The following is a 20,980-nucleotide window of genomic DNA, read 5'->3' on the forward strand; positions in this document are numbered from 1 at the left end:
TGGGTCTGTAGACTGTTTATTAAAGGTGTGGTAAGGGGGCAGCCACCTCCCTCCCTGATTACAGCCCCCAGTGTGGGTGGACCTGTGTGGGTCCGCTTTGGGGTTCCCTCATTGAACGTACTGTCAAACCAGGACACAGGCTCCAGCTTGTATTTCTGCTCTTGGCCATTGTCCTCAGGACAAGAGGCCCCTGGAAGTGGACATGCAGAGTGTGGGGGTGGGGGTCACTTAGAAGGAAAAAGGCCTAAAACTGGAATCTGTTGTCCCTGAGGCTTCCTGTGGTCTTTGTGTCCCTCCCCCTGGAGTGGTTGGTGTGGCTGGCTAACTGCTAACAATGGCTTGGGTCTCAAGGCAACCCAGGTACCCATGGTGTCTTTAAGCAGCAGGCTGGGCCAAGTTCTCAGCCAGGATCTGGGAGACAGGACAGCACAGGAACTGCCAAGCACAAGCCCCAAAAGGAGCCCACAGGGAGTGGGACCCATCCCAGGGAGGGTCGGGAAAAAGAGGCAGCAACCAGGAAGACTCCCAAATCTCTTTTATTGGGGGGAATGGGCCTCTTGGGGATCCTCACTGCACGGCTTGTTCATTGGCACTGCTTCCCGAGTCCTGGGGCTTCATCACATCGGGCAGCTCAGGTGGGCTGGAGAACGGCTCGATGCACAGGGCCTCAAAGGTGTCATCTGTGGAGGAAGGAGCAGAGCTGGAAGGAAATACCCCAATTCTTGCCCCAGCTGGGGTCTTGGTGTTCATGGGTGATCATCTGCAGCTTTGGGGATCTCCATGCGAACACTTGTCCACACAGCTGGTCTCCAGAGAGCTGACCTCCGTGTTCCAGCTGCCCCGTGGCCCCATGGCAATGTCTCCTACCCCTGTAGGCCCAACCTGAAGGTCCCCAGCCCTTCCCACTGACCATGCTGAGGCCCCTTTCCTCATCTTCCATGTCCACTAGTGAGTCTGAGAGCTGACCACCTGCAGCCAGCATCACCCTTCACCCAGAATGTATATCCTTGTTTCCTTCACACACTTTGGGAGGAGCTCGAGGCCATCCTGGCTAACACTAAACCCCGTCTCTACTAAAAATACGGAAAAAATTAGCCAGGCATGGTGGCGGGCGCCTGTAATCCCAGCACTTTGGGAGGACGAGGTGGGCGGATCACAAGGTCAGAAGATCGAGACCATTCTGGCTAACACGGTGAAACCCCATCTCTACTAAAAATACAAAAAAAGTAGCCGGGTGTGGTGGCAGGTGACTATAGTCCCAGCTACTCGGGAGGCTGAGGCAAGAGAATGACGTGAACCCGGGAGGCGGAGCTCGCAGTGAGCCGAGATCGGCCACTGCATTCCAACCTGGGCGACACAGCAAGACTCCGTTTCAAAAACAAAAACAAAAAACTAGACTATTCCTCCCCTGCTTAAAACCTTCAGGCCGGGCGCGGTGGCTCAAGCCTGTAATCCCAGCACTTTGGGAGGCCGAGACGGGCGGATCACGAGGTCAGGAGATCGAGACCATCCTGGCTAACACGGTGAAACCCCGTCTCTACTAAAATACACAAAAACTAGCCAGGCGAGGTGGCAGGCGCCTGTAGTCCCAGCTACTCGGGAGGCTGAGGCAGGAGAATGGCGTAAACCCGGGAGGCGGAGCTTGCAGTGAGCTGAGATCCGGCCACTGCACTTCAGCCTGGGCGACAGAGCGAGACTCCGTCTCAAAAAAAAAAAAAACCTTCCAGTGGCTTCCCATCATGCCCTGAACACCATCAAGTCCTTGCTGTCTGTCTCTCCCTCTGCCTCCCATGCTCTCAGGCTCTGGCTCTCGATTCTTTCCTAACTCAGACCTTCGCACTTGCTGGTCCCAGCACTCGGAATGGCTGGTTGTTTCTGGACTTTCAGGGTCCAACTCGGGTCCCCTCCTCAGATGAACCTCCAATCCACCCACCCCCAAAAGTCAAGACATCCTGACATCCTGGGCGTGGGGGCACTTACCACTGGACAAATTGCCCTTTTGACTGGCTCCAGGAAAGCAAAGGCCTTCCCTGTCTTGTCCCTACTGTCACCCCAACACACAGCAAACAAACCCACAGCTTTTCTCCTGTGCTCTCTTCCAGCTAGGAGACCCATCTCTGCTTGGCTCAGGGTTCTCAACTGATCAGGCATCACAGGGAAAGCTGGCATGCCTGATGACAGTTCTGCTGTCACAACTGGGGAGTTGGGGTGTTCCAACGCTATCTAGTGGGTAGAGGTCTGGGATACGGCTCCACATGCCATGGTGCACAAGGCAACCCACACAGTAATCCAGCCCAATGTGTCCACTGTGCCAAGGTTCAGAAACTGACGCAGCTTAATCTAATGCATCTTCCAAGCCACAAACCTGTGACCATTCGTGCCTTCACTACCTCCCTGTTTCGTGATGAGCCTGGACAATGCCCTTTAACATTTGATTTGAAACACTGTCTTATCTTCTTGAGTGGTAAGCTTGGGGGAGGGGAGAGGCGGAGGGTGGGGCACCCATTCAAGGCCTAGGAATAACATGATGATGGGTTGAGTTGCACCCAGGAAGTGTGTTTCTGCAAGCAGTCCATGGGGAAGCAAAGAGCTCACGGCCCATGCTGTACCCCTATCAAGATAGCCATCACCTGCAAGAGGGCTGATGTGACCTGGGATCCAGAGTCACCACCACATTCCATGCCATACTAAGGGTTGTGGGGGAAAAACAAGTCACCTTCCTTAGCCTTGATTTTCTCACTTGCAAAATGGGTCTATCAATATCTTCCAAGTCACAGCAAACCTCTAGCGTACCACTGTTCAAATTAGAGAAAGTGACACTTCTGGGGGAAGCAGACCAGATATGCTCTTGGCACTCACTTGCTGTCTTCAGAAAGGCACCCCTGGGCCAGGAGCCAAGGCTCAAGCCTCTAATCTCAGCACTCTGGGAGGCTGGGATGGACGATCACCTGAGGTCAGGAGTTTGAGACCAGGCTGACTTAACAAGGTGAAACCCCATCTCTACTAAAAATACAAAGATTAGCTGGGCGTGGTGGCGCATGCCTGTAATTCCAGCTACTCAGGCCACTGAGGCAGGAGAATCTCTTGAACCCGGGAGGTGGAGGCTGCAGTGGGCTGGGATGGCACCACTGCACTCCGGCCTAGCCAACAGAGCGAGACTCTGTCTCAGAAACAACAACAACAAAATGCACCCATGTACAGGGCACGACCTGTATGTCTGTGCCAGCCCTGCACCTAACTTTTTTTTTTTTTTTTTTTTGAGGTGGAGTCTCGCTCTGTCGCCCAGACTGGAGTGCAGTGGCCGGATCTCAGCTCACTGCAAGCTCCGCCTCCCGGGTTCACGCCATTCTCCTGCCTCAGCCTCCGGAGTAGCTGGGACTACAGGCGCCCGCCACCACGCCCGGCTAGTTTTTTGTATTTCTTAGTAGAGACGGCGTTTCACCATGTTAGCCAGGATGGTCTCGATCTCCAGACCTCGTGATCCACCCGCCTCGGCCTCCCAAAGTGCTGGGATTACAGGCTTGAGCCACTGCGCCCGGCTGCACCTAACTCTTAACATCACCATCTGGGCAGAAAGAGCCCACAGAAAGGCTCTGAAGCTTCCTATCTGTTGGGCACTGGCAGCAGGCCAGACCTGGGGTGCATGAGGACTCATACCACCTTGCTGTGAAGCCAGTGTCATCACACCCCTTTAAGAAGGGAAAACCGGGGCCAGGAGGGCAAGGTAGCTGGCTAGAGGATATAGATGCTGAGACTGAGGCCTAGCCTGAACTTATGGAATGGAAAGGTGAAGCTAGGACTGTACTCTTCCTCTTCAACCTCTGCTATGTTTCCTTATAGGCAGAAAAATATTAATAATTCTTTATAACTTGGATAAAGTTTTCTCAGCCATCCACACAGCTGCTGGGTCCACAGCTGTGAAAACACAGCTCTATAACCTCTATTCAAGTTCCCAGAGACAAAACATTTAAAATCTCCCCTCCCTTTCTCTTGGATGGAAGAAGATACCCTGGCGAGTAGTAAACCACTCCCTAATCCCCAGGTTTCTAAAGCTTGGGCAGGGGTGGGGTATGGCTGATGGAAGCACAGGCTCTGGATCTCAATCCTAGATGTGGCAGTCCCAGCAGGTGACCTAACCTCCCAGGGCTCACTTCACTGAACCTGAAAACAGGCAAAATCCAAATCTCAACCACATAGAGATGCAGAGGGATTCAGTGATACACAGAATAGAGCTTGGCATGATGTCTGACTCCAGCAAGGGCCCGGCAGCCAGCATCCTAACCATGGCTCCCTGTGTGACTGCCGGTAAGCCTGTGTCCTTATCTGCAGAACAGGGATCATGGTATGTGGACCTCCCAGGGCTACTGAGAGGATGAGACAGGGCAGTGGAAGCCACACACAGAGCAACACACAGAGCACGGAGCCAGGAACTCAGCGCCTATAAATGTGAGCTGGCTTCGGGAAATAAGCTTCGGTTTCTGTAAGCATCTCATTTGGTTGCTTCTTTAAAAAAAAAAAAAACGAGGAAACAAACACATTGTGAAAGGATATTGCTAGCTCTTTAGGCACGAGGAAGACACTGCCCTGAAGGTTTCAACTCCAGGTTCCCTGATGACCCTCTTTGGAACGGTGTCCCCAACCTGCTTGGCTGCCACCCAGCCCAGTCCCCTCTCACCTGCCCGGAAGGCCAGCCCCACTGTGGCTGGGGCCTGTGGCCGTGCTGTTTGACTGGTGAAGCCACACTCGCCCAGGGTCTTGCCATCATCCAAGAGTTGGTCATCCTGAGGAGAGAAGCAGGATCTTGGGAGAGGTCCCATGTCGGGCAAGTCCCAAAGACCTCTGACCAGCAACTACACAGGAAGTCCAAGGAGGAAGAGAGTTCCCTCAGTGTGGCCCAGGACCACCGCTCTGCTTGTCAAATACACAGATTCCAGGGTTATATCCAAGAACTTCTAAGTCAGAACCTCCCAGGGTAGGGCTTTTAGAATCCGGTTTTATCCAAATTCTCCAGGCAAATCTAATTTGAGGAGCTAAGCTAATCTGGAGATAGGCAGACCTGGGTTTCAATCCCAGCTCTGACACCTTGGACAAGGCATTCGAACATTTTTTTTATTTTAGAGACAGGGTCTCGCTATGTTGCCCAGGCGTATAGTGGCACAGACCCTACATAAGTGCTATCATAGCACCCTCCAGCTTGGAACTCCTGGGCTCAAGCAATTCTGCCTCAGCCTTCAGAGTAGCTGGGACTACAGGACCATGCCACCGCTCCTGGCTGGTAGTTGAGCCTTCTGATGCAAAGTTTCCTCATCTGTAAACTAGGAATTACCAGAATTCTCAATTCATAGGGCCACCAGAGGGTTTCAATGAGCTCGGAAGGAACATAAAGCACTAAGTAGACATGTGGCACATGGGACATGCACAGGCAACCGCCATTTAATATTCGCTAAGTGCCAGTAGTTATCAGTGAGGAAAGGCCTTTGGAGACCATGAGAGCTGAGGCTCTGAGCCTGGAGCTAAAAGTCAGTTTCCCAGTTTCCAGCTCTAGAATCTGATCAATGCACTTAGGCGACAACCTCACAATGTTGGGAGGCGTAAATCAGAGGCTGATGCATCTGATTTCCCAATGCAGACCCCAAACCCCAAGCCATTCTAACTGAATAATCTCAGTTCGTTTGCAAGGGGAAAGGGGGTCTTCTAGAACATCAGCAGGAGGTCGGGAGGTAATAACAAACGGTTGCTTGGTGAAGAACGAGTGGGACCAGACTTTCTTTGCATTAACTGAGTCCGCCACCCTCCACCCCAAGGAGTGTCCCGGGGGACAGCGTGATTCCGATGGGCCTGCGAAGAAAGCTGGGAATTAAGGGGTCGTGGTTCGAACCCTGGCGCTGCCAATGACCTTCGGCTAACCGGTTAAGAGACCAAGCCGAACCTCAATTTCGTCAACTGCACGGCGCGGGCGATACCGTTGCAGGGGTTGGATGCCACGGTGCCCTCGGAGCCCAGGGTCCAGCACGAGGTCTAAACATCGCCCCTGGACCGGAGATCCCCGCGGCGAGCGCAGCTCGCGCTTCACCCGCACAACGGATGTCCCAGCCCGCAGCTCGGGCGCCCGCAGGCGTCGCCGGCCGCCACTGTTTACATCGCAGACAGCGTCGGCATCAGCCCCGTGCCCGGCGCTGGGTACCCGCTCCCCTAGGCCCGCCCGCGAGACCCACCTTGTACAGCCGCTGCTCGTCAGGAGGCCGCTTGAGGATGCCCTCGACGATGCGCTTCAGCTCGAACACCGTGCTGGATTCCTTGGCGTCCGTGAAGATGGTGGTCTTGTGGCGCCGGATCATGAGGAACACGTCCTGGGGGCGGCGGGCCGGCGTGAGCAAGAAGCCCAGGCCCCCCGCGCGGCCCAGCCGCCCCCCGCCGCCCCCGGCCCGGCCCGGCCGCCCCTCCCCCACGCCCGCTCACCATCGCGGCGGCTGCCTCTCCCCTCGACGCGCCGGCGCGGCCGCGCTCCGCCCCGTTCCCGGCAGCCCGCGCGTGCCCCGGCATGCCCCGCGCCGCCCCGCCTTCCCCGGCGCTGCTCCGCCCCGTGCCACCCCGCAGCCGCCGCCATTTTAAGTGATCTGGAAGCGGGCGGTTCCTAGGGTCGTGCGTCCGCCATCTCCACCCCGGGGATAGCCGTCGGAGGCGGTGGCGCCCTCTCGGGAGTGGCCGAGGCGAGGTCTCCGTGTCGGTGCGGTTCGGCGGGCTCCAGGCTCCGGCACAGCGAGCCCGGGGCCGCCTTGTCGCCTGATAGTCGTGGCCGCCATCTTGGGCAGGCTCCGCATTTTGGGCCTCTGCCGCCGTGCTGGAGACAGTCGCCCCCGCTCCCTGCCCCGACCTGGATGCGAGGACTGTCGCGGCTCAGAGGGGCTTATGACCTGTGAGGAGCCCTGGGGGCTGCTGTTGGGCTTAGGGGTGGCCCGGGCGAACTCCTTGGGCTAGGAGGCACGGGAGCGGTTGGCTACCGCTTTCCCCAGGAGGAGGGAAGGGGCAGCTCCTTGCCCCAGGAGTCCTGGGCGCCTGTCCGCCTTCCCGCTCGGCTGCATTTCGGCTCTGAAAAGACCTAGAGACTTGATTTTGCTGGCTGGCCGCTCTTTCCACCAAGGCCCCCTTTCCTGAATGCTGGACACTATCCTGCATCGCCCCAAGTTGCATTTATATGAGAGCTAGGGTCCCCCACTTGACCTCTCCCTTGCAGAGAGACACCCCAGGCTGGGTCGTGCTGGGCTGGTGTCGGAGGCGGCGTTCGAGAGATGAGCCAGAGGGTGACCCTGGACGCCAAACCGCCCTGCAGTCCGAGCTGCGCTTTGACGGCTGTTGAGAGTGGGCGGAACGTGGGGGGTGCCGCTGCTGCCTCGGCATCTAGAGTGGCTAAGGAGCGTCACTGGGTTCCGCTGCTGATTGCCGCCATGGGCCGTTAACCTCATCGAAGCCCAGTTTCCTCCTCTTCTGGATGGGAGAGGAACAGTTTGTGAACTGCGTAGAATCTCAGCAAGTCTTAGCGCTGCATGTTTGTTTTCTAAGCTGTAGTTCTAGTTATTGTTACTTTTGACTTGTGGCCTCTGGGTCCTCCCTGGGGAGTCCCCCAAAGTCCCTTCCCTCCTGTAACTTCACTGCGCTTCACTGCAGCCCCTACCCCTGCTCCCAGGGTCCTCAGCATCCCAGTCCCTGCAGAACCTGTCTTGCTCCATTACTTGTGTCCTGAGGCATTGGACAGATAATTGTTGGGAAGAGCTCTTGGCCAGGCTAAAAAGATTTATTTTGGCCGGGCGCAGTGGCTCATGCCTGTAATCCAGCACTTTGGGAGGCCAAGAGGAGTGGATCACGAGGTCAGGAGATCGAGACCATCCTGGCTAACACGGTGAAACCCCGTCAGTACTAAAAATACAAAAAAATAGCGGGGCGAGGTGGCGGGCGCCTGTAGTCCCAGCTACTCCGGAGGCTGAGGCAGGAGAATGGCGTGAACCCGGGAGGCGGAGCTTGCAGTGAGCTGAGATTGCGCCACTGCACTCCAGCCTGGGCAATGGAGCGAGACTCCGTCTCAAAAAAAAAAAAAAAAAAAAAGATGTATTTCTTAGTCCCAGTGTCTGGCTGGGCGTGGTGGCTCACGCCTGTAATCCCAGCAGTTTGGGAGGCTGAGGGAGGTGGATCACTTGAGCCCAGAAGTTCAAGACCAGCTTGACCAACAAGGTGAAACCCCGTGTGCACTAAAAATACAAACAAAATTAGGTGGGCGTGGTGGCGCACGCCTGTTGTCCCAGCTACTCAGGAGGCTGAGGCAGGAGGGTTGCTTAAACCTGGAGGCACAGGTTGCAGTGAGCTGAGATCGCGCCACTGCACACCATCCTGGCCACAGAGTGAGACGCTGTCTCCAATTAATCCCAGTGTCTTTATGTACATAGAACTGGCAACTTTAAATCCTGTACCTCTGTGGAGGGAGAGTGAAGGAAGGGTGTGGATAGTGGGGGCCAGGAAGTTCTCAGGTAGCCCAGCAGCCCACCCAGTAGTCAAAGGGTGTAGGTACAGGAGGGGCCCTCTCCACAGGGAGACGCCTGGATCCCTACTCCATCCAGGCTTCATCGGCAGAGACCAGGGGTGGACACCTCACCTGTGGGGGCCGTCACAGCTGATGCCCCAGCTCAGGATGTCCACCAGAAACCAGGGGTCCCTTGGAGTCACCATCCTCTTAAGGATGTTGCCTATCCTCCAGAGAGCAGAACACTGGGTTCAAACCCCAGCTCCTACTGGCAAAGCCGGGGGCCTCCAGTTGGTTGTTCCCATCCGTGAAGTGGGGATACACAGCGTGGAGCCCTTAGGACGTTGGGGAGTGTGCCTCTACTCGCCGCACATCAGCTCATAAATATAACAACAATTGCATTCATGCGCTGATGCTCAGTGAGCAGTGGCACGGTTCTGTAGCTGGCGCGGTGAATGGTGCCTGTCTGCTGTCAGAGATCACCTGGACCCATCATGAGTCCTTGCCCCCAGAGGGGGTCTCCGCACACCCCATGACGCTGTCCTCCCTGTGGACTAACTACATGAGGAGATGACAGGCCTTGGTGTTATTCAGTGCAGTGGGAATGGGGTCAGGAGGGATTTTCCGTGAGCAGAGCCACTCACTGGCCTAGCCTGGGGTCTCCACTTTTGGAAGTGTGGTCTTGTGGGGTCCAGGTTCTCCTTCCTTAAGGGCCTTTACAAGGAATGGTAGTGTCCAGTGGTGGAGAGGAGCTGGCTGGCTGCGCCTGCTGCTCCACACAGGAGTGTCCTCCTGGGCTCCTTTCCTCAACTGGCCTTCACCTCTCCGCCTCACAGACTTCACTCGGAGAATCCGCCTTGTAGCCTGTCTTCTGCTCCCTCCCATCTACCTTTTGTTTTTTTTTTTTTTTTTTGAGACGGAGTCTTGCCCTGTCGCCCAGGCTGCAGTGCAGTGGTGTGATCGTGGCTCACTGCAGTCCCCGCCTCCTGGATTCTCCTGCCTCAGCGTCCTGAGTAGCTGGGATTACAGGCATACACCACCATGCCCGGCTAATTTTTTTGTATATTTTGTAGTGACGGGGTTTCACCATGTTGACTAGTCTCAAACCCCTGGGCTTGTGATCCTCCTGCCTCAGCCTTCCAAAATGCTGGGATTACAGGCGTGAGTCACCATGCCCAGCGTCCGTCTGCCTTCTATCTCCTTCACTCCCCACCCCAGACAGGGTGTTGTGTTATGATGGGGAAGGCCCTTGTGTCTTTCAGGTGTGTGAGATAGACCAGGGAAACAATCTGTCTTCTTTCACGTGCCCCCAAGCAGGACTCGAATCTTCCCTGGGCCTTTCTGATTGGGAGTCTTAAGACTCTCCCCAGAGAGGGCCCCGCCCTATTCCCTGGGAAAAGAATGCTGACAAAACCCTACAGGACAGAGTTTGGAGAGTTTCTCCATAGCTCAACTCGTGTGGTCCCCAGAGGGTGACACTGCAGGGATGAATGGGAGCTCTGGGCCCCTCCCCAGCACCTCAACCTGCTCTTTGCTTCATCTCGATGCTTTGTAACATCCTTTATGATAAACCAGTGAGTGTGTTTCCCTGAGTTCTCTGAGTCGCTCTAACAAATTAATTGAAAAGAGTCATGGGAACACCAACCTGAAGCCAGTTGGTCAAAAGTTCCGAAGCCCAAACTTGCAGCTGGGGAATGGGGAGGCAGTCCTGTGAGCCCCAACCTGTGGGACCTGAGGCTGGCGCTGGGCAGATAGTGTTGGAATTGAATTGAGGACACCCTGCTGGTGTCCAGTGCTTAGTCGGGGGGGGAACCCCACAACTGTTTGTCACAGGAGTCTTCTGTGTTGATAATTGTGGTTTTGGTATGAGAGTGTTGGGGACCTCTGCTTACCAGGCCTCTGGTTTAATAAAACAACTAGAGTGATCCATCTTAAAATGTGTAGCTAAGCACTCACACGGCATCTATAAGGCTCCTGCTGTCTGAAAATAGCCACATTCTTTTTGAGACAGGGTCTCCCTCTGTCATCCAGACTGGAGTGCAGTAGCCTGATACTGGCTCAAACAATCCTCCCACCTCAGCCCCTGGAGTAGCTGGGACTACAGGCATGCACCACCACATCCGGCTAATTTTTGCAGTTTTTGTAGGGATGGGGTTTCGCCATGTTGCCCAGGCTGGTGTCAAACAGCTCAAGCAATCCTCCTGCCTCAGCCTCCCAAAGTGCTGGGACTACAGGCGGGAACCACCACATCCGGCCTAAAATGACCACCTCCTAAGCTGGCCACCAATTAAGATTATGAAATGTTTATGGCCATATAGGACATCTCCCACAAGGCCCTAGAAAGTGCACACGTCCTGAGAATGCAACCTGATCTACTAGGATAGCGTCGGTAAGCAGGCTAAGGCAGAGGATGCACAGTCACCGATGGCAGCAAAAGCCCCGACCTTCAGTGAGCACATCTGCACATTCCAGGTTTATTTACCATTTCTTGTAGTTTCTCTCTCTTTTTTTTTTTTTGGAGACAAAAGTCTCACTCTGTTGCCCAGGCTGGAGTGCAATGGCGTGATCTTGGCTCACTGCAACCTCCGCCTCCTGAGTTCAAGTGATTCTCCTGCCTCAGCCTCCTGAGTAGCTGGGATTACAGGTGTGTGCCACCACACCTGGCTAATTTTTATATTTTTAGTAGAAACGGGATTTTACCATGTTAGCCAGGCTGGTCTCGAACTCCTGACCTCAGGTGATCCCCCCACTCCTCAGCTTCCCAAAGTGCTGGGATTACAGGCTTGAGCCACCATGCCCGGACTGTAGTTTCTTATAAGCAGAGACACTAACCAAAGATGGTGAGTTCTTCCCCCTGCTCTCTGAGCACGCCTGCTCTGTGATGGAGTCCTTTCTAATCAACTTGCTTCTCACTGTGCTCTGTGGCTCACCTTGAATTCCTTCCCACGTGAGATCCAAGAACCCTCTCTTGAGGTCTGGATCGGGACCTTCTTTTCAGGCAACAGGAGTAGAGGAAAAACATGATTTGAGAGAGATTTTCCCTACACACAGATCTTGCTCTGTAGCCCAGGCTGGAGTGCAGTGGCGTGATCATTACGGCAGCCTTGAAATCCTGGGTTCAGGCGATCCCACCTCACCCTCCCAAGTAACTGAGGCTACAGGCACGGGTCACCATGCCTGGCTAATTTAATTTTTTGTAGAGATGGGGGTTTCACTGTGTTGCCCAGGCTGGTCTCAATTTTCTGGCCTCAAGCAATCATCCTGCCTTGGTCTACCAAAACACGGATTACAAGCATGAACCACTGTGCCTGGCTAACTTTTCTTGTTTTTGTGTTAATACATAGTAGTTATTCATGACCACTAGTTAGCAATGTGCCTTATTTGTAGAGTGTTTTATAGCTACTTTTGTCCCCAAAAGGGATGTGACATAACTGTTAGTGTGGGATTTGAGTTCAAATGTGGCTCCGCTACTTAGCAGCTGTGGGCCGGTGGCCATGTTACCTAACCTGTCTGGGCCTGTTTCCCTCCTGTGAGATGAGTGTCTCCTTCGAGGGCTCTCAGGTCTGCTGAGAGCATGTACATACCTGGCACAGTGCACACACTCAGCAGGCATAACAGTCACCGCCTTGGCCGACATCTGGACCGCTAGCAGCCATGGGAGAGCAGGTGTTATCAGGTCAGATTACGGAGGGGGACACGGGCCCCATCCTGTGGGGTCAGTGGCACAGGGCTGACAAGAGCTGCCGCCCGTCTGGTACCGCAGGCTGTTGTGCCAGGAGCAGGCCAGAAGGAGGGGTGTGGGGAGGCTGCCCTGTTGGGGTGGGAGGGAGCGGAGAGAGTGGAGGACCTCTGCTTTTCCCAGAATCAGACCGCCTGGGCTGGAGTCCCAGTCTACCAACCTTGCCGGCGGTGTGACTTTTCGGACTTGTTTTTCTCATCTGACAAATGGGGACAAGCCACCTCACAGAGCCTCCTGTGGTAATTCAATGAGGTGATGGAATAAAGCCCTCCCTCTGCATGATGTCTGGTGAGGGCTTGATGAGGGGCTGTGATTTTTTCTCTTTAATGATCCTCCCTTCCCTGCCCAGCTCTACTCCCTTCTGCCTCCTTAGCTGGGCCTGCAGGCTGGCCTGCCATAGCCATGCCCTGTCGTCCTGGGCACCTGGTCTCTCATGACCCCACCAACGGTGGCCAATATGTACTACAGTGTGGCCTGTTCTCCACCTGGGGGACAGAGCAGCCTTGAGCACCCTTCCTGCCCCACTTGGCCTGGCCTACCCATGACCATCTAGTACAGCCCACTTCCCCGGCTCCCCAGGAGAAAAGAAGAGGGAGGCAATGCTCAGGCCTGTGCCTGGACCTAAAGGGGCTGCGCCTTTGAAGTTTGCCTTCCCTTGTTTTCTCTTCTGCCGACAGCCGCTGTCAGCTCCAGAGTAGGTTTTGAGTTTTCCAGGTTTTGTTTCTTTCTGCAGCTGTGGAAACTGACCTCTGTTGGAATGGGTGGTCCTGGCTCTGGAGACAAGGACATGGCAGAGAGGGGACAGGATGCCAGGCACCAGGCTGCAAGGGGACCCCACGGGTGGGCAAGGCCGTCGGCGTCCGGATGCAGGTGTCAGTAGGGTGACCTGGGCCCCAGGGTCACCCTGGGAGTGAATGGTGGCCAGAAACAATGAGAACAGAATCTGGGCCTGCCCCAGGGCTCCTGACTCCTCCTCAGCTGAGGATTTGATGCCAAATGCCCAGCCTCTTGGAGTACGTGGGGAGGTGGCCACGCTGGCCAACCCACCTTTCCCACTGGGACACCTCCATCACAGTGGAGCAAAATCTGTATTAGTTTTTATTGCTGTATAAATGTCAGCACAAATGGAGCAGCTTAAAACACACGTTTATTAAGTCACAACTTTGTAGGTCAGGAGTCCGGGTGGCTCAGCTAGGTTCTCTGCCTAGGGTCTTTTTAGGTTGAAATGAAGGAGTTGGACAGTGGGGCTCTTATCTGGTGGCTGGTGAAGAACTTACTTCCCAGCTCTTTCAGGGTGCTGCCAGAATCCAGTGCCTTGTGGCTGTGGGTCTGAGGGTTCCGATTCCCTGCCGGCTGTCGGCAGGGGCTGCTCTCTGCTCCTAGAGGCTGCTCATGGGCTGTGTTCCCCGTGTCCTCAAAGCCAGCTATGGAGGATCTCCCTGGTGTCAAATCTCTGTCATGCTGTGAATATGACTTTCTCCAGAAAAAGATGGACACACAGGCCAGATGGGCAGCAGTTGGTCTGCCCACCGCTGCGTGCCTTGCACCCAGCCCTGGCCAGGGCCGAGAAAAGTCAATACAAGCCAGGAAGGGAGGGGGGAGTGTCACCCTCTGGGACTCATGGCAGATCCCTGGAAGAGGGTTGGTGGAGTCAGATCTGGTGAGCCCCAAAGAGGAGAGGAGGCAGGAGGTGGGGAGTGGGGGTTGGGGGTGGCCTTTAGCTTTATTAGGCATCTTGGCCTCAAGGCAGAAGAGATGTGGGGTATGGGCAGATCCTCGGATGAACCAGGAGACTGAGGGACCCCAGCAGCTGGCTCCAGGTCAGCCTCACTGGCTAGCATTAGAAGCTTACGTGAGCCTGAATCCAGGGGCTATATGTGGCCACGTTGGTGTAGACACCTGGACGGTTGGGCAGGGCACAACCCTTGCCCCAGCTCACCGTGCCCACCAGGACCCAGGTCCCAGACTGCAGGCAGGTCAGGGGTCCCCCAGAATCACCCTGCAGGAGAAAGAGGAGCCTAAGTCTCAGCCCTCCCAGGACCTCAGAACAGTTCTCAGGGTTCCAAACCCCTGGGGTGGTGCCTCTGGGTTGGGGGCCAGGACCCTGAGCCTGAGTTGGTATGTCCTGGGTCCTGGAGTTTAGGGAGGCAGGGTGCTAGGCACAGGGATGGGACTCTGGAGGCTGGGGAGGTGGGGTGCACACCTGGCAGGTGTCCTTGTGGCCCTGGGGGTAGCTGGCACACAGGCTCCCAGGCAGCACAATGGGCTCTGCCAGGGGCACCTCTGCGCCCACGTGGTAGAGGTGGTTGCAGGTGGGCGAGTCCAGCAGCAGCACCCTTACTCCCTGTAGCAGTTGCCACTCTGGGAGGGGCACTGGGGGAAGAGGAGGAACCTCTGAAAGGAAGGCGTGGAGCCAGGGTCAGTGGGAGAAGCTGAGTTCTGAGTGAGAGGAGGTTTGGTTCCCGAGAAGCTGCGCTGGGTCTTGGATTGGGGCAGTGAGGGACTGGGATTTCCAGTCAGTTGGAGGAGGAGATGGGGGCTCCCCATGCCTCGGAGCCCCGCCCTCCTGCCTTACCACCTGGGCGGAGGCTGCCCCAGCCACTGACCCAGCATGGTGTGCTGGGCGGCGGGCGGGCGCCGGGCATGGGTAGGCAGACGGGCTGGACGCGAGCGCTCAGGGGCACCGGGCGACGCAGCTGCAGCAGTGTCAGGTTGCCGTGGGCCCCTTCCTCGTAGTAGTCTGGGGGCAGCAGCACCCGTCGCACGGGCACCGAGAGTGTGCGGGGTAAGGTGGGGCCCAGATGCAGCGCCCCCAGGCGCACGCGGTACTCAGCTGGCAGTGCCCTCCTGTAGGACAGGAGCGGGGGGCTACTTCCAGCACCCGGTCCTCGACCCCCTCCAGCCCGCTTCGACCCCAACGCCTCTGCCAGGCCACGCCCGGTTCTCCACGGGCCTTGCCTTCCTTGCACACCCCGCCTGGGCCCTCGGTGAGCGCTGACCTGGAGAAGGAGTGCGCTGCTGTCAGCACCCACTGGGGGGCGATGAGCGACCCCCCGCACACGTGTGCCCCACGATGCTGGATGCTCGCCTGCCACGGCCACTCTCCGTCCCGGGTATCCCGGCCCCCTACGATCCGACTGGACACGCGGGGCTGCCCGCAGGCTACAAAAGGAGCAGGGGCGGTGAGGGTTGGCTGAGGACCTGGAGCCTGGGAGGCTGGTGTGTTGGGGGAGACATGGGGCCAAGGCCCGGGATGGGGCTGACTCGGGTGGACTCCGAGGCTTCCTCACCTGCAGACTTCCTTCCCTGAGTCCCAGCAGCTCCTGGAGGAGGAAGCAGGGAAGGGACCAGATTATAGATTTGGTGTCAAATAACGGGGTTGGAAGGGAGGCCAGAGATGAGGAAGGAGGGTGAAACATAATGTTGCCCTGACCTTGTGCCAGGCTTTCATGCCGTCTATTATTTAACCCTTCCCAGAGCACTGTGAAGGTGCAGGGGGGAAGGGAGTATGAGCATGACACCGACAAGCACATCGAGGTGTGGTGAGGTCAAGGTCAGTGGCAGAGAGGATTGAGCCCTTGGAATCAAGATTAGAAAGCCCAAGAGTGCTCCAGGGAGCAATGAGATGGGAGAACTGGGAGCCAAGGTATCTGCGGCCCTTACCCCCAAGTCCGTGTCCCCACTCACCCAGCACCAGAAGGAGTAGGATCTGGAGATAGGAAGCCCCTCTCATTCTGTCTTCAGGGCTGGGCTGAGTAAGGGTTGCACTGCCCAGGGCTTGGACTCTGCTCTGGAGCCAGCAGGGAGAAGAGAGGAGCATCTGAAAGGTTGGGGAGTTTGTGAGGAGTGGAAAAATCTGAGGAGTCAGGAAGGGTCACTGCATCCCATCTCCCTGACGCCCCAGGCTGATGGCTCTTCTTTTTTGCCTGCACAGCCTCTGTAAGGCCCGGATCCAGACAGCAAGGGCCACGACTGCCCCTTAGCAGGGCAGAGAGGGTGCCTGCCATCTGTGTGGTCAGAGAAAGACAGCAGAGGCATCAGTTCTTCCTGCTGAGAATCTGGGATCTCCCCCAGCTGCTTTACATCTTTGAATAAAAAGTTTTCCCCTCAAGACTCAGGCACCCTCGGCCCGCCTCCAGCCTGCTGGGCCCCAGGTGGAGAGGTGAGTGGCAAGGGGGCAGGTGGGGTGTGCTTGGCAAAGGAGCCTCCCATCAGGCCCTGGGGTCTGCAGCTCCCTGCCCTACCCATGCAGGTCTTCTTTTCTGTCTCTTGGGAGACACTCCCATCCTGATGCCCTGTGGCCTCATTGTAACTAATTGCATCTGCAAAGCCTGTGTTCAAAATCAGGTTAATTCTGATGTTCCAGGTAGACACGAATTTCGGGGACATGTATTCAAACCACTCCATGCCACTTTTCTTTTTCTTTTTTTTTTTTTTTTTTTTTTTGGAGACGGAGTCTCTATCTGTCGCCCAGGCTGGAGTGCAGTGGTATGATCTTGACTCACTGCAACCTCCTCCTCCCAGGTTCACTCCATTCTTCTGCCAAATGGCTGGGACTACAGGCCCCTGCCACAACGCCCGGCTAATTTTTTTGTGTTTTTGGTAGAGATGGGGTTTCACTCTGTTAGCCAGAATGGTCTCGATCTCCTGACCTCATGATCCGCCCGCCTCGGCCTCTCAAAGTGCTGGGATTATAGGCGTGAGCCACCATGCCCAGCCCAAGGAGGCTATTTCTCATAAAGGGTTGCAGGCAGGACGGGATGGCTCACGCCTGTAATCCCAGCACTTTGGGAGTCTGAGGTGGGCGGATCACTTGAGGTCAGGAGTTCAAGACCAGCCTGGCCAACATGGTGAAACCCCGTCTCCACAAAAATTAGCTGGGCGTGGTGGTGTGCACCTGTAATCCCAGCTACTTGGGAGGCTGAAGCAGGAGAATCGCTTGAAACCGGGGAGACAGAGGTTGCAGTGAGCCAAGATGGTGCTACTGCACTCCAGCATGGGTGACACAGCAAGGCTTTTGTCTCAAAATAAAAATAAATAAATAAACAAATGGTTGCAGCCTGCAGGCTGGCCATTCCGCAGGCCATAAGTGCAGCATCCGGCAGAGACTGTTAACAGGTACTTCGAGGGAGGAGGGGATAAGACAAGAATTTATTCTGAAGCAGTTGCCACATACACATACTCAACAGGATATAGGAGGAACTATATTTATGAAAGAGAGTTGCACGCAGTTGTGACAAGCAAGCACGCATGTTGCATTCATCCCATGTTCACGCTGGGGTGGCAACTTAACCTTTAAATGCATTACATTAAGTCCTATATATCAAAAGGTCTTTTCAGGACATCAAAGCACTCAAGTGCACAGCCTCTGGAAACCAGTCAGAACCAACCCTTGACTGGAGGCCTCTTATCAGGAGAAAGTGACTGAAATCAGTTTCTTGTCCAATCAAAGCTGAAGTTGTGGCTTGTGGAACAGGGAAGTCAGTTATCTAGTGTCTGTCAATGGATGATTTATAATTGTTTTAATATTGCTTATCTCTAGGCCAGCACTTGCTTAACTGCCAGAGAAAAAGAAAAACCTTGTTGCAGTTAGAACATAGTTTATATAGTTTATTCTTTATTTTTTTTGAGACGGAGTTTTTGCTTTGTCACCCAGGCTGGAGTGCAGTAGCACCATCTTGGCTCACTGCAACCTCTGCCTCCTGAGTTCAAGCGATTCTCCTTCCTCAGCCTCCCAAGTAGCTGGGATTACAGGCGCCCACCACCATACTTGGCTAATTTTTTAGTAGAGACAGGATTTCACCATGTTGGCCAGGCTGGTCTTGAACTCCTGAGCCCAAGTGATCTGCCCACCTCAGCCTCCCAAAGTGCTGAGATTACAGGCGTGAGCCCACTGCGCCTAGCGCAGCCATGCTATTATTTGCATTCCTAGTCATGGAAACTCAGAAAAATATGATCCTTTTGCTATAAGAGCCACGGGGTAGCCTTACAGCAGACAGTTAACTCAATAGACTTGGGGTGTTCAGATGCTACACATCCAAACCTCTAAGATCTTGAATGTCTTGCCTGATAAGAATGCCTCTGCATAGGATCCCTGGGCCCCGCCAGACAGCTGATGCTCACAACATGACTGATGGCGGGGCCTCGAGCCAGGTGGTATCAGGGGACCTCTGGAGGGGCTGGAGGCTGACTGACTAGCATCAGTCATGCAGCTGCTCCAGGCACCGCCAACCTCCAGTAAAACCGTGCTGCCAAGGCTCAGGCCAGCGTCCCTGGTTGTCACACTTGCATGCTAGGAGAATGACGGGCATTCATAGGCCTCCCCTGGAGTGCTCACTGCAGCCTTCCTCCTGGTCTCTCCTGCACTCTGCCTTCTGTGCCTTTTCCTTTGCTGATTTTAACCTAAGTCCTTTCACTCTAAACTCTAAACCCTTATCATGAGTATGATGGTTTTTCCGAGTAGCGGGAGCCCTGCAGGAGGTCTTACGCACCTGGACTCAGTGGCCCATTCACATCTAGTACTGTAGGGCCTGCTTGGTTGCCTTGGTTCCGTGAAACATCTCCCACAAGGCGGGAGACCCCTGCGGTGGGCTCCAGGTAGCTGTGTGGGCCTGCAGGGCAGCGGGCAGGGAGTGGGGCCGAGAGCCCGGGCGGTGCACAGTCTGCGGGTCTGTACAGGATGAGCACTGCCAGCAGCAGGTTCCACGCTGCCAGGCCCCACCCCGCCCTCAGGAAGGCCTTGCCTGCCTGCTTTAAGGGGACTCTCGGCTCAGGGCCAGACCCTTGGTGCTGGAGGAAGTCATGGGTGGAGGACAGGGGGCACTAAGCGGGCAGCCAGGACCCCCAGGCTGCAGACAAGAAAGGGACTGTGGGGTCACCAGGTCTGGGCCACATCAAGGAATGTGGTTGAAGACCCGCCCGTAGGAGCTGAAAGCCAGGGCGCTGCCAGGCCTGAGAGTCCCCAAACAGCCCTTGGGCCCGGTTTGGGAGGATGAAGCTGGAGCTCCCACCCCGCCCTGCCCCCAGGGGGCGGCCCGGGGCCGGAGCGAGAGGAGGCAGAGGGGGCGCCAGGCCGCGGGAGAGGAGGCTATGGGCGTGCACGGGGCGCTGCTGCTGGCGCTGCTGCTGGCGCGGGCTGGACTCGGGAAGCCGGGTGAGGTCGGGCGGCTGCTGGCGGGACGGGGGGCAGCGGGGAGGACGCGAGGTGGAGGCCGCGGGGGGCTCACTTCTTGTCTTCTGCAGAGTCCGATGAGGCGGAGCTGTTGTCAGGTAAGGCGCCCGGGACGCGCTATGCCTGCCAGGGTGGCTGGGCCCGGGTGCACCGGGGCCCATCTACTGCTCTCTGTTCCAGGTCCCAAGAACGTGATGCTCAAGTAACTAATGGCCCCTGGGGGTGGGACCGTCCCCAGCGTCACCTTCTTGGCGCGCGGTTCCCCAGGGAGCCCCTCGCTGCGCGCACCCTGGGGCAAGGCCGGGCGGGGCGGGCCTGCCCACCCCTATCCCTCGCAGCTCAGCCGCGTCCGTCTGTCCATCCCAGAGGCCTGCGGCCACCGGGAAATTCACTCGCTGGTGGCGGGCGGAGTGGAGTCCGCGCGCGGGCGCTGGCCATGGCAGGCCAGCCTGCGCCTGAGGAGACGCCACCGATGTGGAGGGAGCCTGCTTAGCCGCCACTGGGTGCTCACGGCTGCGCACTGCTTCCGAAAGTGAGTCTGGGGGCCGTCGGGGCCTCAGACTTGCTAATGGCCTCCGGGATGAGCAAACAGTAGCCACTCCGCAGCTTGGCCTCAGGGACTGGGCCTCCAGCGTGCTCAGGCGGCCAGCTCCCAGTTCCAGGGCTCCCTGCCCTCTCTCCTTTTCTGCCAGGCACTACTATCCTTCCGAGTGGACGGTCCAGTTGGGCGAGCTGACTTCCAGGCCAACTCCTTGGAACCTGCGGGCCTACAGCAATCGTTACAAAGTGCAGGACATCATTGTGAACCCTGACGCCCTTGGGGTTCTACACAATGACATTGCCCTGCTGAGACTGGCCTCCTCTGTCGCCTACAATGTGTACATCCAGCCCATTTGCATTGAGTCCTCCACCTTCACCTTCGTGCACCGGCCGGACTGCTGGGTGACCGGCTGGGGGTTAATCAGCCCCAGTGGCAGTGAGGCTGGGGATACACCGGGTGGGGCGATGGGGGTCTGGGGTGGGCATTACCCTCTACCCCTCTTCCCGCTACACAAGCACAGCAGCCCCTCCCTGGTCAGGGGGTGCAACTGCACCCCTCCTGCTCTCCTTCTCTCCTCACCTGCTTTTCTGCTCTCACTGCCACCTGCCAGGGCAGGGATCAAACTCCCAGTTCTCCCTGCTTCCAGGGACTGTGGGGGCCAGCAGGACAGTGTGAGAGGGAGGCCAGCTTGCCCCGGGCCTGAAGGAGAGAGGGGGAGTTCGGGAGGACCCGGTGACAGAAACCTCAGGCAATGATTTTTAAAAATTGAGACAACTCACAAACCATAAAATGTTCAAGTGTTCAGTGTTGAAGTACACAATTCAGTGATTTTTAGCCTACAGTCCTGTGTCACTTAATGACCAGGGTATGTTCTGAGATATGCATCATGAGGCAGTTTCATTATTGTGTCAACATCATGGAGTGTAGTTACACAAACCTGGATGGCAGAGCCTACTACACACCCAGACTGTATGGTCTAGCCCATTGCTCCTGGGCTACAAACCTGTGCAACTTGTT

At 56.2% G+C, this 20,980-nt stretch overlaps 3 protein-coding genes across 9 annotated transcripts in view; 1 reads left to right on the forward strand and 2 right to left on the reverse strand.

The window, feature by feature from the left end:
- ELOB (elongin B) lies at window positions 1-7,606 on the reverse strand. Its single transcript, XM_030924786.1, has 4 exons — window positions 6,460-7,606; window positions 6,216-6,350; window positions 4,676-4,781; window positions 1-680 (listed from the first exon to the last, which is right to left on the reverse strand). The coding sequence occupies exons 1-4, from the start codon at window positions 6,541-6,543 to the stop codon at window positions 568-570; spliced, it is 438 nt and encodes a 145-aa protein (XP_030780646.1). The 5' UTR covers window positions 6,544-7,606; the 3' UTR covers window positions 1-567.
- The window catches only part of LOC104672334 (testisin), a 36,299-nt gene continuing 21,907 nt past the window's right edge, over window positions 6,589-20,980 (forward strand). For 3 of the 7 annotated variants that reach the window (XM_010376120.2, XM_030924784.1, XM_030924782.1), the window contains exons 1-2: window positions 18,146-19,404; window positions 19,494-19,520. In XM_010376120.2, coding sequence (XP_010374422.1) covers window positions 19,341-19,404; window positions 19,494-19,520 — 91 coding nt within the window. In that variant the 5' untranslated portion in view covers window positions 18,146-19,340. Of the gene's footprint in view, window positions 6,917-16,185; window positions 16,414-18,145; window positions 19,405-19,428; window positions 19,955-20,114; window positions 20,399-20,980 lie in introns of those variants that run through there. The other 4 variants (XM_030924778.1, XM_030924783.1, XM_030924779.1 and 1 more) reach the window with 4 other exon arrangements.
- Window positions 13,381-18,797, reverse strand: PRSS33 (serine protease 33). The gene is made up of 7 exons (XM_010376119.2): window positions 18,743-18,797; window positions 15,939-16,071; window positions 15,542-15,574; window positions 15,251-15,413; window positions 14,827-15,098; window positions 14,455-14,624; window positions 13,381-14,250 (listed from the first exon to the last, which is right to left on the reverse strand). Exons 2-7 carry the CDS (start codon window positions 16,069-16,071, stop codon window positions 14,092-14,094), a joined length of 930 nt encoding a protein of 309 aa, XP_010374421.2. The 5' UTR covers window positions 18,743-18,797; the 3' UTR covers window positions 13,381-14,091.

Source organism: Rhinopithecus roxellana, chromosome 20, assembly GCF_007565055.1.
Source record: "Rhinopithecus roxellana isolate Shanxi Qingling chromosome 20, ASM756505v1, whole genome shotgun sequence".
Taxonomy (NCBI): domain Eukaryota; kingdom Metazoa; phylum Chordata; class Mammalia; order Primates; family Cercopithecidae; genus Rhinopithecus; species Rhinopithecus roxellana.